Source organism: Leptosomus discolor, chromosome 25 (genome assembly GCF_034619465.1).
Source record: "Leptosomus discolor isolate bLepDis1 chromosome 25, bLepDis1.hap2, whole genome shotgun sequence".
NCBI lineage: Eukaryota > Metazoa > Chordata > Aves > Leptosomiformes > Leptosomidae > Leptosomus > Leptosomus discolor.
Window position 1 is genome coordinate 8,293,518 of NC_141415.1, and position 10,319 is coordinate 8,303,836.

The 10,319-nt window shown below is 58.3% G+C and overlaps 1 protein-coding gene across 1 annotated transcript; it reads right to left on the bottom strand.

The window, feature by feature from the left end:
- Positions 1 to 1,793: 1,793 nt before the first annotated feature.
- On the bottom strand, positions 1,794 to 6,806 carry VAT1 (vesicle amine transport 1). The gene is made up of 6 exons (XM_086478011.1): positions 6,471 to 6,806; positions 4,710 to 4,917; positions 4,193 to 4,363; positions 4,020 to 4,109; positions 2,809 to 3,050; positions 1,794 to 1,926 (listed from the first exon to the last, which is right to left on the bottom strand). Exons 1-6 carry the CDS (start codon positions 6,804 to 6,806, stop codon positions 1,825 to 1,827), a joined length of 1,149 nt encoding a protein of 382 aa, XP_086334137.1. The 3' UTR covers positions 1,794 to 1,824.
- Between the last annotated feature and the right edge of the window lie 3,513 nt (positions 6,807 to 10,319).

The window sequence follows — 10,319 nt, forward strand, 5'->3', positions numbered from 1 at the left end:
GAAGCCACACTCCTCACCCGCAGAGGAGCCCCCAGCCCTGCACAGTGCTGGGCTGCTCCTGGGCGGCATAGGGGCTTTGTCTACAGGGCCCTTTGCCCAGCAGGCGCCTTCCCTCCCTGGGGTTTGGTTAAGCAGGACTCCCAGTAGCAAGGCTTTGCTCCTGGAGCTCGAGCCCCTCAATGATGGGCAGCTCTTCTGGGCACCCTTAGGTTTACCTTTTCAAATCCAAAATGAAGCCTAAAAGCCCGCAGCACCTACAATCCATGACAAAGCCTTAACGCAAGCACAAAGAGCACCAGTCACTCAGGGCTGAAAACAGGGGCCAGGCGGAAGGGAGGGGGCACCACCCCGGACATTAAGCGCTCACAGAGCCAGGCTTGAGTCTGCACAGCCGTTTCCAAACGCACAGCAGAAAAGAGGAAGAGAAACTGAGTTCTGGTCTGGGAGGAGCACCCCAGGCAGCTCCTAAACCCTCGGTGCTGGAAGAGAGCCCAAGGGTCCCAAGACGCGCAGTTTCAGGGGAAGAAGTCAAGCCCTACCGCAGCACTGAACCACCAGGTGAGACCTGGTTTGAGCGGATATCTAACGAGCTACCTAGACGGGAATGGAAAGCACAATTTAAACTGCTCAAGATGCCCAGGCCAAGAGGCTTGACACAGAGCTGGGCAGTTCACCATCTACACTGTAACTTGGCAATAGCTTTACTAAGTGGAGCGCCACAGCAAGAGCCAGCCCAGGCTCCCGGGAAGCAGGCTTACAGGACTGGGTCTTGCAAGTTACTTCCCAAACTGCAACAGCTCCCCAGCGCACAGGGCACAGCACAAAGCAAGCATTAACAGGGCCTTATTTTGTTCCCATCTTGCTGAAGTCCAGTTCAACACTGCAGCCCTTGGAAATACAAACACGAAGGTGAAGTTTAGCCTTAACAATACCACCTTAGAGCCCAAAATTAATAAAGCACAGAGCCAACATCAATTGTTCCAGTCATTTGAGACACAGTTGAGTCCTTATGGTCTCTAAAAATCAGACAGTTTAGATCTCCCTGTACAGTTTGGAATCGGAAAATGGACAAGATCAAGTTACCTAATTGAAACTTTTCTTCTGCATTCAGACCCAGACCAGCTCAGCCTGCCAGGTTATTCACTGACTGCGCAGAGAAGTGACTGCAAGTTAAGTGCAATATGCCATAGACTCCAAAATGCCAGGATGGTTACTTAGAAGGCAAAGACAACACGACCCGTTACTATCTGACTGGTGTTAGAGGCCTACGAGAGCAGCGGGGAAGAGCATGGTTAGTGTAAACAGAAGAGTACCCCCATGCTAGACAAACTAGGCCAGCTGTGCTTCTCCTCTGGCTGTTGAGGAAACATCCCAAGTTTGGCCCATTCTCCTGCTGAACAAGATTCTCAAAGGCGACAGCGCCAGTGCTTCAGCAGGGTTCAGTTTCTGTGGAGATACTTGGCAGTTGCCAAGGCATGTTACACCTCGACTTTACTGTGACAGGCTACACAGTTGTTAAATCACCAACTGCCTGGAAGCTTCAGCTGCACTGCCAGAGAAAAATAAGATTAGTTTGGAAATTCAGTAGAGAAACAAGTGACTAGAAAAATATACAAAATAAACAGGCTTCAAAACAGAGAGCCAGGGCAGGAGGCGTATCTGGCAAAGGGTCAGTCACAACAAGAGCATGCAAACCTCATCTGAACTTTAACCACGATGTTCTTGTACTGGTGAAGATGGAAGCTACTGATCTGTCCATTTCCAGGTCCCAAAGAGATCAGGGAGTTAAACCATGAATTCACAATCTGCACACATCTCTTCTCCTCAGTTCTCTTCTTTTTTGGATTCTTCCTTGGGTGCTTCAGGAACCAGGATGACCTTTCCAATATTCTTCTTCTCTTGCATCTGCCTCATGGCATCTGCCACCTGGAAGTAACAGGAATCTCGTGAGACCACACGCCCCATGCAGCGCAGCCACTCGGTCCACCCAGACTCATCTGAGGGCCACCCAGGAGGCAGCTTCGCTGACAGTCCAAGCAAGTGCCAAACATTCAGGTGCCTCTGCACAGAGGCATTTTGGACAGAGGCGGGCAGCTGCCCCAGCCTGCCCCTAGGAAACTGTCCTCAAGGACTCACAAGACCAGCCGTAACGTAGCAGGATGCCCTGCTGTGCCAACTGTGGAAGCGACATGCGTGTCACCACAGCTTCCTTTCCAAACAGAGGGGAGCACTGCAGAAACCCAGCCAACAGGCAGAAGGACAACACTTCTACCATCTACACAACCATAGAACAATACACGCACAGATTCTTATTACTGCTACTATTTTTAAGCAAAACAGTGAGCATAGCAGAGCTGCTGAAAACCCTGCCGCTCCCCTCCAACGTCCTCATTCTGCTTCACTGCCTGGGCTCTTCTTCACTCATGGAAGGGCAGCAGCAATGTTCCCAGCTGTCTGCTTAATTACAGGGTGCAGACTCGGGGCAGTCTCCAGTCTGATGCATAATCCAGCCCCTCCATGGGCTGCTGCTGCCCACGGAGCACAGCCGAGCACCTGCCCTATTCCGCAGGGACTGTCTGGCATTGCCCAGCTCTGTGCACTGGAGCAGAAGAGCCCGGCCACTTTACTCACCCTTAATATCTTAGGGGAAAAAGACACTGAATGTCTGAGAATAGATGGTTACTAAACATTTGCAACAGTTCAGCCCCCATGAACAAGGTACTCGCACTGAACCAGAGCTCACTGTCCAGAAAACAATCGCCTGGCAATTTCTGGGTGCTGCCAGCCTGTATGTTAGCTGAGACTCACCTGATCAAAGGGCCATACAGAGTCTATTTTCGGCTTGATTTTGCCTTGACTGTACAGGTTAACCAGCTTGCCTACAACACCTCCAATAAGCTCAAATTCTTCATCCATGTATCCAAGGTGGTAGCCACACACAGCCTTGTTATGGTGTAGGAGTTGCAAGGCATTGATGCTGAACTGGTTCCACCAGGTTTTAGCCATAGCCATGAGGTTCTTCTTCTGCCCAGTAAGCAGGTTTGCTACCCCTAAAAAGAAGGCAAGCCACAGATGAGCTTGAATCAACATAACACAAGAGACAGCGGGCATCCCATGTAACAGCTCAGACAGCACGCAGGGTAACAGCCGCTCACAGAGTGATGGAGGACAGAGGCAAGAACTGGATCACTTCAGGATCTGCCCTGTTGACCTTCAATGGAAACAGGTACCTGCCTCAGTCTCAAGATACACAGAATTTGAGTTATTGGCACCCACAGACTGCAAAGATACAGAACAACAACTCTCTTAGGAGGGCAGCAGCAGCACAGCCAGACTGGAGTGCTGGCAGAGGCAAGAGAAGGTTACAGTCACACCCAGCCAGCCTGGCAGGACAGCACTCCCCTTCCCCAACAGCCAGGCTTCTTCAGGGGAGCCACACACTGCAGTAGCTGGGACAGCAGAAGCAGCACACTGCTGCAAGTGTCTGGAATCCCACTGGGGGTTGTGTGAGGGCTTTGTCTAAGGGACAAATATCACAGTGTTTCAGGGCTGGGGAATGGAGAGTAAGTATTCGGTAGCCTCAAACCTCATCACCCACACATCCTCTAGAAGAAAAGCAAGGCTCTATTAGTGCTGTGCATTAAGTCAGCCTAGACAAAGCAGCTGGGCCAGCGTTCCTCCATGAGGACATTCCAGCTTCCCCTGCAGGCACCAGCTCATACTCAAAGAGAAATCTCACCATGGGAAGGAAGAACCTTGGAGCCAGTGACCAGAGCTCTCGGGACAAGGCACAAATCTCACTCCCCTCAGTGCCTCACCCAGGCAAAGCATCCTAAAGACCTTCGTGAAGTCACAGAGCTACAACACACACAGTAATCAGCAACAGCGATGCTCCCTCATGGCTGCGTGTCCAGGCACGGAGCAGTGAAAACATTCCCGTTTGGCAGATCTATGCCCACCCTGCCATCACACGGTCCCTCCTACGCAGGAGCTGGGGTCTGCACGCTGCTCACACTTACCATAAGTGATCAGTTTGCCCATCGGCTTCAACAGGTTAAATGCTTTGGAAGTATCTGATCCTCCCAGGGGGTCCAAGACAATGTCAACACCTAGAGGGAATTGAAAGTCACTAAACTCCTTTGCACTTAAAAGAAATGCAGGGCAGCTGTAGAAGTCCTCCACCAAACAGTACCTTTGGGAGAGATTTTCCGGACCTCCTCTGCATAGTCCATCGTTCTGTAGTCAATGGGGTGAGCGACTCCGCTCTCCTTGAGCGAATCGTGCTTGGAAGCGGATGCTGTGCCAAAAATGGTGACATTTTCTACAGTCCTGCACAGCTGGATGGCAGCAGTTCCCACACCACCTGAAAACCAGCAGTGAGAAAGGCAAACAGCCCAGCAGTCAGAGAAAAGCCTCTGGATAGGTAAATTACCCCTGCTTGCACCACCTGCACAGCGCAGGCGGGTACAGAATAAAGGCTTTGCCTCAGGCAGGCTGATGCCTGCGACAGACAGGGGGAGACTGACCCCAGCTGCTGAGAAATGGGTTCAGCGTTTGCCAGTGCCTGGGTCAGCGTGAAGCCTGCATCTCTGACAGTGGCTCTTTTGTCAGTCCAGCCCTGTTCTGATCACTTCCTCACCTGTGCCACCCATTCAGAAGCTGCATGTTGAAGCCAACAGTCTCAGCACGTGCTGGCAAGAACTACTTACCTGCAGCCATGTGGATAAGGACACTCTGGTTGGGTCTTAGGTTTCCAAAGTCAAACAGGATCATGTAGGCAGTGATGTAGTTGACAAGAAGAGCAGCTGCTTCTTCGAAGCTCATCCCCTCAGGCATCAGGAAAGTGTGACTGGCTGGCACGTTCACAACTTCTTGCCAGAGCCCTGACCTAGCCAGGACCATTACCTTATCGCCAACCTAGAACCAGAGGACAGGGCAGACTGAAAGAAGCCTCAGGCTAGCAGAAGTCATCACACCCTCGCCCCCCTACCAGAGCCAAGTACTTGTGCACTGTGCAGAGGTCTGCAGCACCCCCAGGCTCGGGCGGGAGCCTGCAGCCTGGGCTCCGCTGCTGGACAAACCACCATGGCGCCTCTCGCCACGGACCTGGGCACACGCCAGGAGCCTGAGAGGGAGCGCAGGCACCCCGGGCTCTGGCTTGCACCCAGCGTGCTGCCTGACTGCAGCTGCCCAAACCAATGGACCTCCGGTGAGGTAAGAGGGATGCCCTCCCTGTCCAAGCTGGGAGCAGGACTCTGAACACCGTGGAAATATTTCTGCTGTCCCTTGTCAGGATCATTCTGCCAACAGGCAGGAGGCGTCAGGCAATGCTCAACAGGGTCAACCCTGGAAAAAACATGTCCAACCTCAGAAAAACCTCCCAGGTCTAAGCCTCAGGCCTGAAGTCTGAGACATCCCCCAAAATCTGCTCTTATCCCACTGGGCAAGAAACATCTGCTCGCTGTGCAACGGGAATGAGACGGTGAAACACTGAGCAGTCGTATCGGCAAGCAGACAAGAGGCAGAGCCAAGGCAGGGAGCAGAAAGGCTCCTCGGTGCGTGGGTTTGGCATTTACACTTGAATAAATCAAGATGTTTTCCTAGAGGACAAGGAATCATCATTGACACACCGAGGTTTTTTGAGACACTTCGTTTTGCTACTTGTGCATCTGAGAATCACTTTAAAGCACCACAATCCCTACAGCCCTAAGACCCAAAGGCCTGGGACACACAGAGCCCCCTCCTCTGCCCTCCGAGCTGACAGAAACACAGCGGCCACAAACCCAGCACCCAGAGCGACCGACCCCCTGGTGCCCACCCTCGCCCCGGGGGCTCTGGATAACCCCGCGGCGGCCGGAGCCGCTTCCTTCCACGGTCGTGTCCTTCAAAATGAGGATCCCAAATGCGCCAGAAACAGCACGGTCATGCCTCAGCCCCACACCCCACCAGCGCTCGCCAGCAGCAAGAAAATTCTGTACGCGCAGACACGCCCGGCGGTCCCCGCGGAACCGACCGCCTCCAGCTGCACCCGAGGCCCCGGCCCCCCGGGCGGGCAGCGGTGCTCCCGCCGCCCCGGGGCCGGCTCGGCGCTCGACAGGCGAGGGCAGCCGAGGCCCCCGGGCGGGCAGGGCCGGAGGAGCCGGGGCCGCCCTGCCCCGCCGCGCCTTTGTCGAGGGGCTTTGTCTGCCGCCCAGCCCCGCGGGCGCCTCCGCGGGCGCGATCGCGACGGGCCCTTCCCGCGCTGCGCTGCCGGGGCCGGGCCGCCCGCCCCGACGGGAACCCCGGCCCCGGCGGGGGAACGGCCGCCAGCGCGCCGCCGCCTCCCGCCGGTGGGGCAGCCGGGCCGGGGCTGCCGGGGCTCGGGGCCCGGCGGAGGGGCCGGGTGGGGCCGCACCTGCAGGGCGGCGGGGCGGGGCCACCGCAGTGCGGCGGGGCCGGGCCGAACCGCGCCGGGCCGGGCCGCCCCTCACCTGCCGGTCGCGGACGCCGTCGCCGAGGGCGCGGACGATGCCGGCGCACTCCATGCCGGGGCAGACGGGCGGCGGCGGCAGCCGGTCGTACAGCCCCTGCCGCGCCATCAGGTCGGCGAAGTTGAGGCCACAGGCGCGGACGCGCACCGAGATCTCGCCGGGCCGCGGGCCGCCGCCGCGCCGCGCCTGCACCTTCACCTTCTCGTAGCCGCCAAAGCCCGTCAGCACCAGCGCCCGGTGCTCGGCCGCCTCCCCGCCGCCCGCCGGTGGCTCGGGGCCGGGGGCCTGCTCGGGGGCGGCGGCGGCAGCGGCAGCCGGGGCCGGCTCAGCGGACATGGCGGAGCAGAGCGGAGCGGCGGGAACGGCTGCGGGCGCGGGGCGGTGGCGGGCGGGGAAAAGCCGGGGCGCGGTGCGCGGTCGGGGGGCGGAGCGGGGGGGCGTGGAACGGACCAGCGCGGAGCGGCGCCGCGGCGGGCGGGGCGGGGCGGGGCGGGGCGGGGCCGCGCCGCCCGGTGCCGCCCGCGCTCCGCCCCCCGCTCCCGGCCGGGCGGCGGCCGCAGCTCCGCAGTGCCGCGTCCCGGAGGAGGCCCTGCCCCCTCCCCGGCCCCGAGCGGCCGCTTCCCCCGGCAGGTCGGACGCCGGTGCCGGGGGAGAAGGGAGCGGCGGGAGCTTTGCTGGGCGCCCGCCGCCGGGCCGGTGACAGCTCCCGCGGGCCGCAGCCCCCGGGCTCAGCGCTGCGGGGCCCGGCCGCCCTCGGCTCCCGGCCCGCGCCGTCCTGCCCGCAGCACCTCCTCCCTCGCACCACCTTTTTCTTTTTTTCTTTTTCTTTTTTTTTTTTTTTTTTTTCTAAATGATTCCTTTCCAGCAAACAAACTGCTTGCATCTTTTCTGGAGACCCGTTTGCAATGGCTGTTTTGCTGGAGTGTCGTCTCACTGAGTTACTTCTACAATTTATTGTGAGTAGGTGCCGTCACTTGCAGGGAGGTTTCACAAACATCGCTGCTCGTGGCCCTGAAATGGCTGCATGCAGCGGAGATGAGGTATGGACTGGCTCACAGATGAGAGGGAGGAGTAGAGCTCTGCTCCTGTAACTAAAGCCAAATAAATAAGGCAGGGTGCGCAGACAGATCGATGGATCCAGCCTCTCTTCCTGCTCGTGAAGCATCTGCCCACAGCCAGCAGCCCTCTCCGTGAATTCAGTACTCGGGCCTGTGTCCAGCTCCCGGGTACTACACTTGCCATGAAGACTGCTGATGCAGTGCAGTTTTGTGGGTAAAGAGCGCGGTCGGATCCACACCTCGCCTGTCCGCTGCCCAGTGAACACGTCCCTGTCCCTCATCACCCGCAGCCATTGCTCAAGCATGCAAGTCAAAAAGCTCCTGGAAAAGAAGAACATCCGCCCCCCAAAAGAAAGCAAAGACCACCTGAAGGATAATCAAAACATGTAGTGGGGGAGTTTCTGTGTCGCGCTCGTCCTCCAGAATTCCCAAGCCAAACAAAACCCGGCACAGCGCCTGCTTTGGGCAGGGCACTCCCGGCGCTGCTGACGGCATTTGATGGAAGGCCCTGCTGGCTCGCACATTAGCAAACCCCAGCGTTTCCAGGGGCTTTTTTTGCGACAGCAGTCCTGCTCCTTATACGAGTGCAGCCTGCTGACCCAGGACAGCGCGAGTTTTGCATCAATGTGGCCTTATCCTGCGGGGCTGTGCTCCCGGCTGGGCTGGCCCTGGAGCCGTGCAAGCCAGGCGGGCTGGGGCTGCTCAGGAAGCAGAGCACAAAGGCAGGAAAGCAGCCAGAGCAGGCTGCACATCATCTGGCTCTGCAGCGTGGCATATTTATGGGTGTTTGGATGGCTGCAGTAGGAACAAGGGGGAGACTCATGTCCAGTTGCACGACAGGACCGCAGTCCAGCTTGGACAGTTACTTTACACCTTTGACTGCTGTTTGTCAGCTCTGAGAAATGCAGATGTGCCTTCCTGATGTGCCCAAAATTAGGAAAAAGCAGTCAAAGCGCTCTGTCTCCTCTGTCTCCTACTGGTCTCCCTAGGAGCTTTCCTGGCATTTGCCCTTTCAGTGATTTATTTTCCCAGTTGTCAGAGCTGGCCAGGAGGGAGCCCCTATAGACAGCTGAGGTAAGGGGATGACTCCCGAAGGCTCAGAGAGTGGTAGGTGAAGGCAGTGGGTCTGGGGAGTCAGGCTCCTCTTCTGCTGCACTGCTCCAGCTGTATCAGCTCTAAAGCACATTAGGTAGGGGTATTTTTGTGTAGCAGCAGGTCTGTTTGATTGGGCAGGCTGCTCTTGCTGCCTTTGTCTCTTTTGTGCTCCCGAGTCAATCTTCCCTTATCAGCTCAGTTTAGTAGCATTTCCCTGCAAATGTTACTTTATCCAGTTCAGCTTGTGTTCTGCTGTGGTAGTTTTCCCACTGTATTTAAGCTGCAGATTTACGAGGGGCAGTTCCGGCTAGTCGATGCTCTGCCAGCCTGTCGGTACGGGTGAGGTGCTGCCGTTTGCGGGGAGCTGATGGGGAGGTGCCGGTGCATGTGCTCGGGCCGGTCATCCGCAGCCGGGCTGCTCTGAGCTTGCAGACCTGCGATCCCCAGCACAGCCCGGTGGCTGGCTGCTGCTCACCAAGGGTGGGACACTGGCGTGGGTTAGCAAGGGGAGGCGTTAGCCAGAGAAAACGGCAAGATTTCACGGCGGAATAGCTGCTCACTCCCCCAGCTCATTTTTTAGCTCGCTCTCCAAATGCGGGCTTTCGCCGCACAGGAGCACGCAGCCAGGTGCTGGGGCCTCCTGAATGGCGCTGACTTGTGATTTACAGCTAGAGGTAGGCACGGGCCACCGAGGCAACTGTTCTCATTCTCTCTCTCCCAGATGCTCAGCTTTCCAGCAGCCCCACGCCTCACCCCCAGCTCCCTGACGGCTTTCTGGACGCCTCCCGGGGCTCCTCCCGAGCCCCTGGCGGGGGCGAGGAAGACGTGCCTGCAGCAGAAGGATGTGCCTGCAGGAGGAGGACATGCCTGCAGCAGGAGGACATGCCTGCAGCAGGAGGAGGACACGCCTGCAGCAGGAGGAGGACATGCCTGCAGCAGAAGGAGGACACGCCTGCAGCAGAAGGAGGACATGCCTGCAGCAGGAGGACATGCCTGCAGCAGAAGGAGGACACGCCTGCAGCAGGAGGAGGACACGCCTGCAGCAGGAGGAGGACATGCCTGCAGCAGGAGGACATGCCTGCAGCAGAAGGAGGACACGCCTGCAGCAGGAGGAGGACACGCCTGCAGCAGAAGGAGGACATGCCTGCAGCAGGAGGGGGACACGCCTGCAGCAGGAGGATGTGCCTGCAGCAGGAGCAGCGCCAGCCGGCCCTGCCTGGATCTTTGTTCCACCTCCCTCTCCGCTGCTCTCAAGGACACTGGAACCACGAACAGGCAGGAGATAAGGACGCCTGGCAGCGCTTTGCCGGTCAGCTGCCTGTGGGAGCCCAGCCTTGGCCCCAGGGCCCACTCAGGGTGCACCCCGGGAGGGCCAGGCCCGCCGAAGTCTTCCCTCGCCGGTGAGGCTGCCCGAGACCCCGCTTGGGGCCGAGTACCGGGAGCTGAGGACTCCCACTCCCGCCCAGCCCTGAGCTGGTGCTGCCGTCTCCCTGCTCTGCTCTGCTGGTGCTGGCCATGCTCCCCAAGACCACGCGCTCCCCGGCCACCCCAGCTGGAGACCAGCGCAGGCGGTTGCTCTGGAAGGGGCTGTGGGGCTGCGGTCAGGCCCCCGCGCAGTGCCGGGGCCCGCAGGGATGACTTCAGGGCTGTGCATTTTGGCATCCTGGTTCTACAGCAAGTGATGACGTCGACCCAC

Excerpts from the sequence above, each read along its gene's own strand:
- VAT1 (XM_086478011.1), bottom strand. The coding sequence starts at position 6,806 with ATGTCCGCTGAGCCGGCCCCGGCTGCCGCTGCCGCCGCCGCCCCCGAG. Across the intron at positions 4,110-4,192 it reads CCGGAAAATCTCTCCCAAAG|GTGTTGACATTGTCTTGGAC; the intron begins GTACTGTTTGGT and ends AATTCCCTCTAG. Across the intron at positions 1,927-2,808 it reads CTGTATGGCCCTTTGATCAG|GTGGCAGATGCCATGAGGCA; the intron begins GTGAGTCTCAGC and ends TGTTACTTCCAG.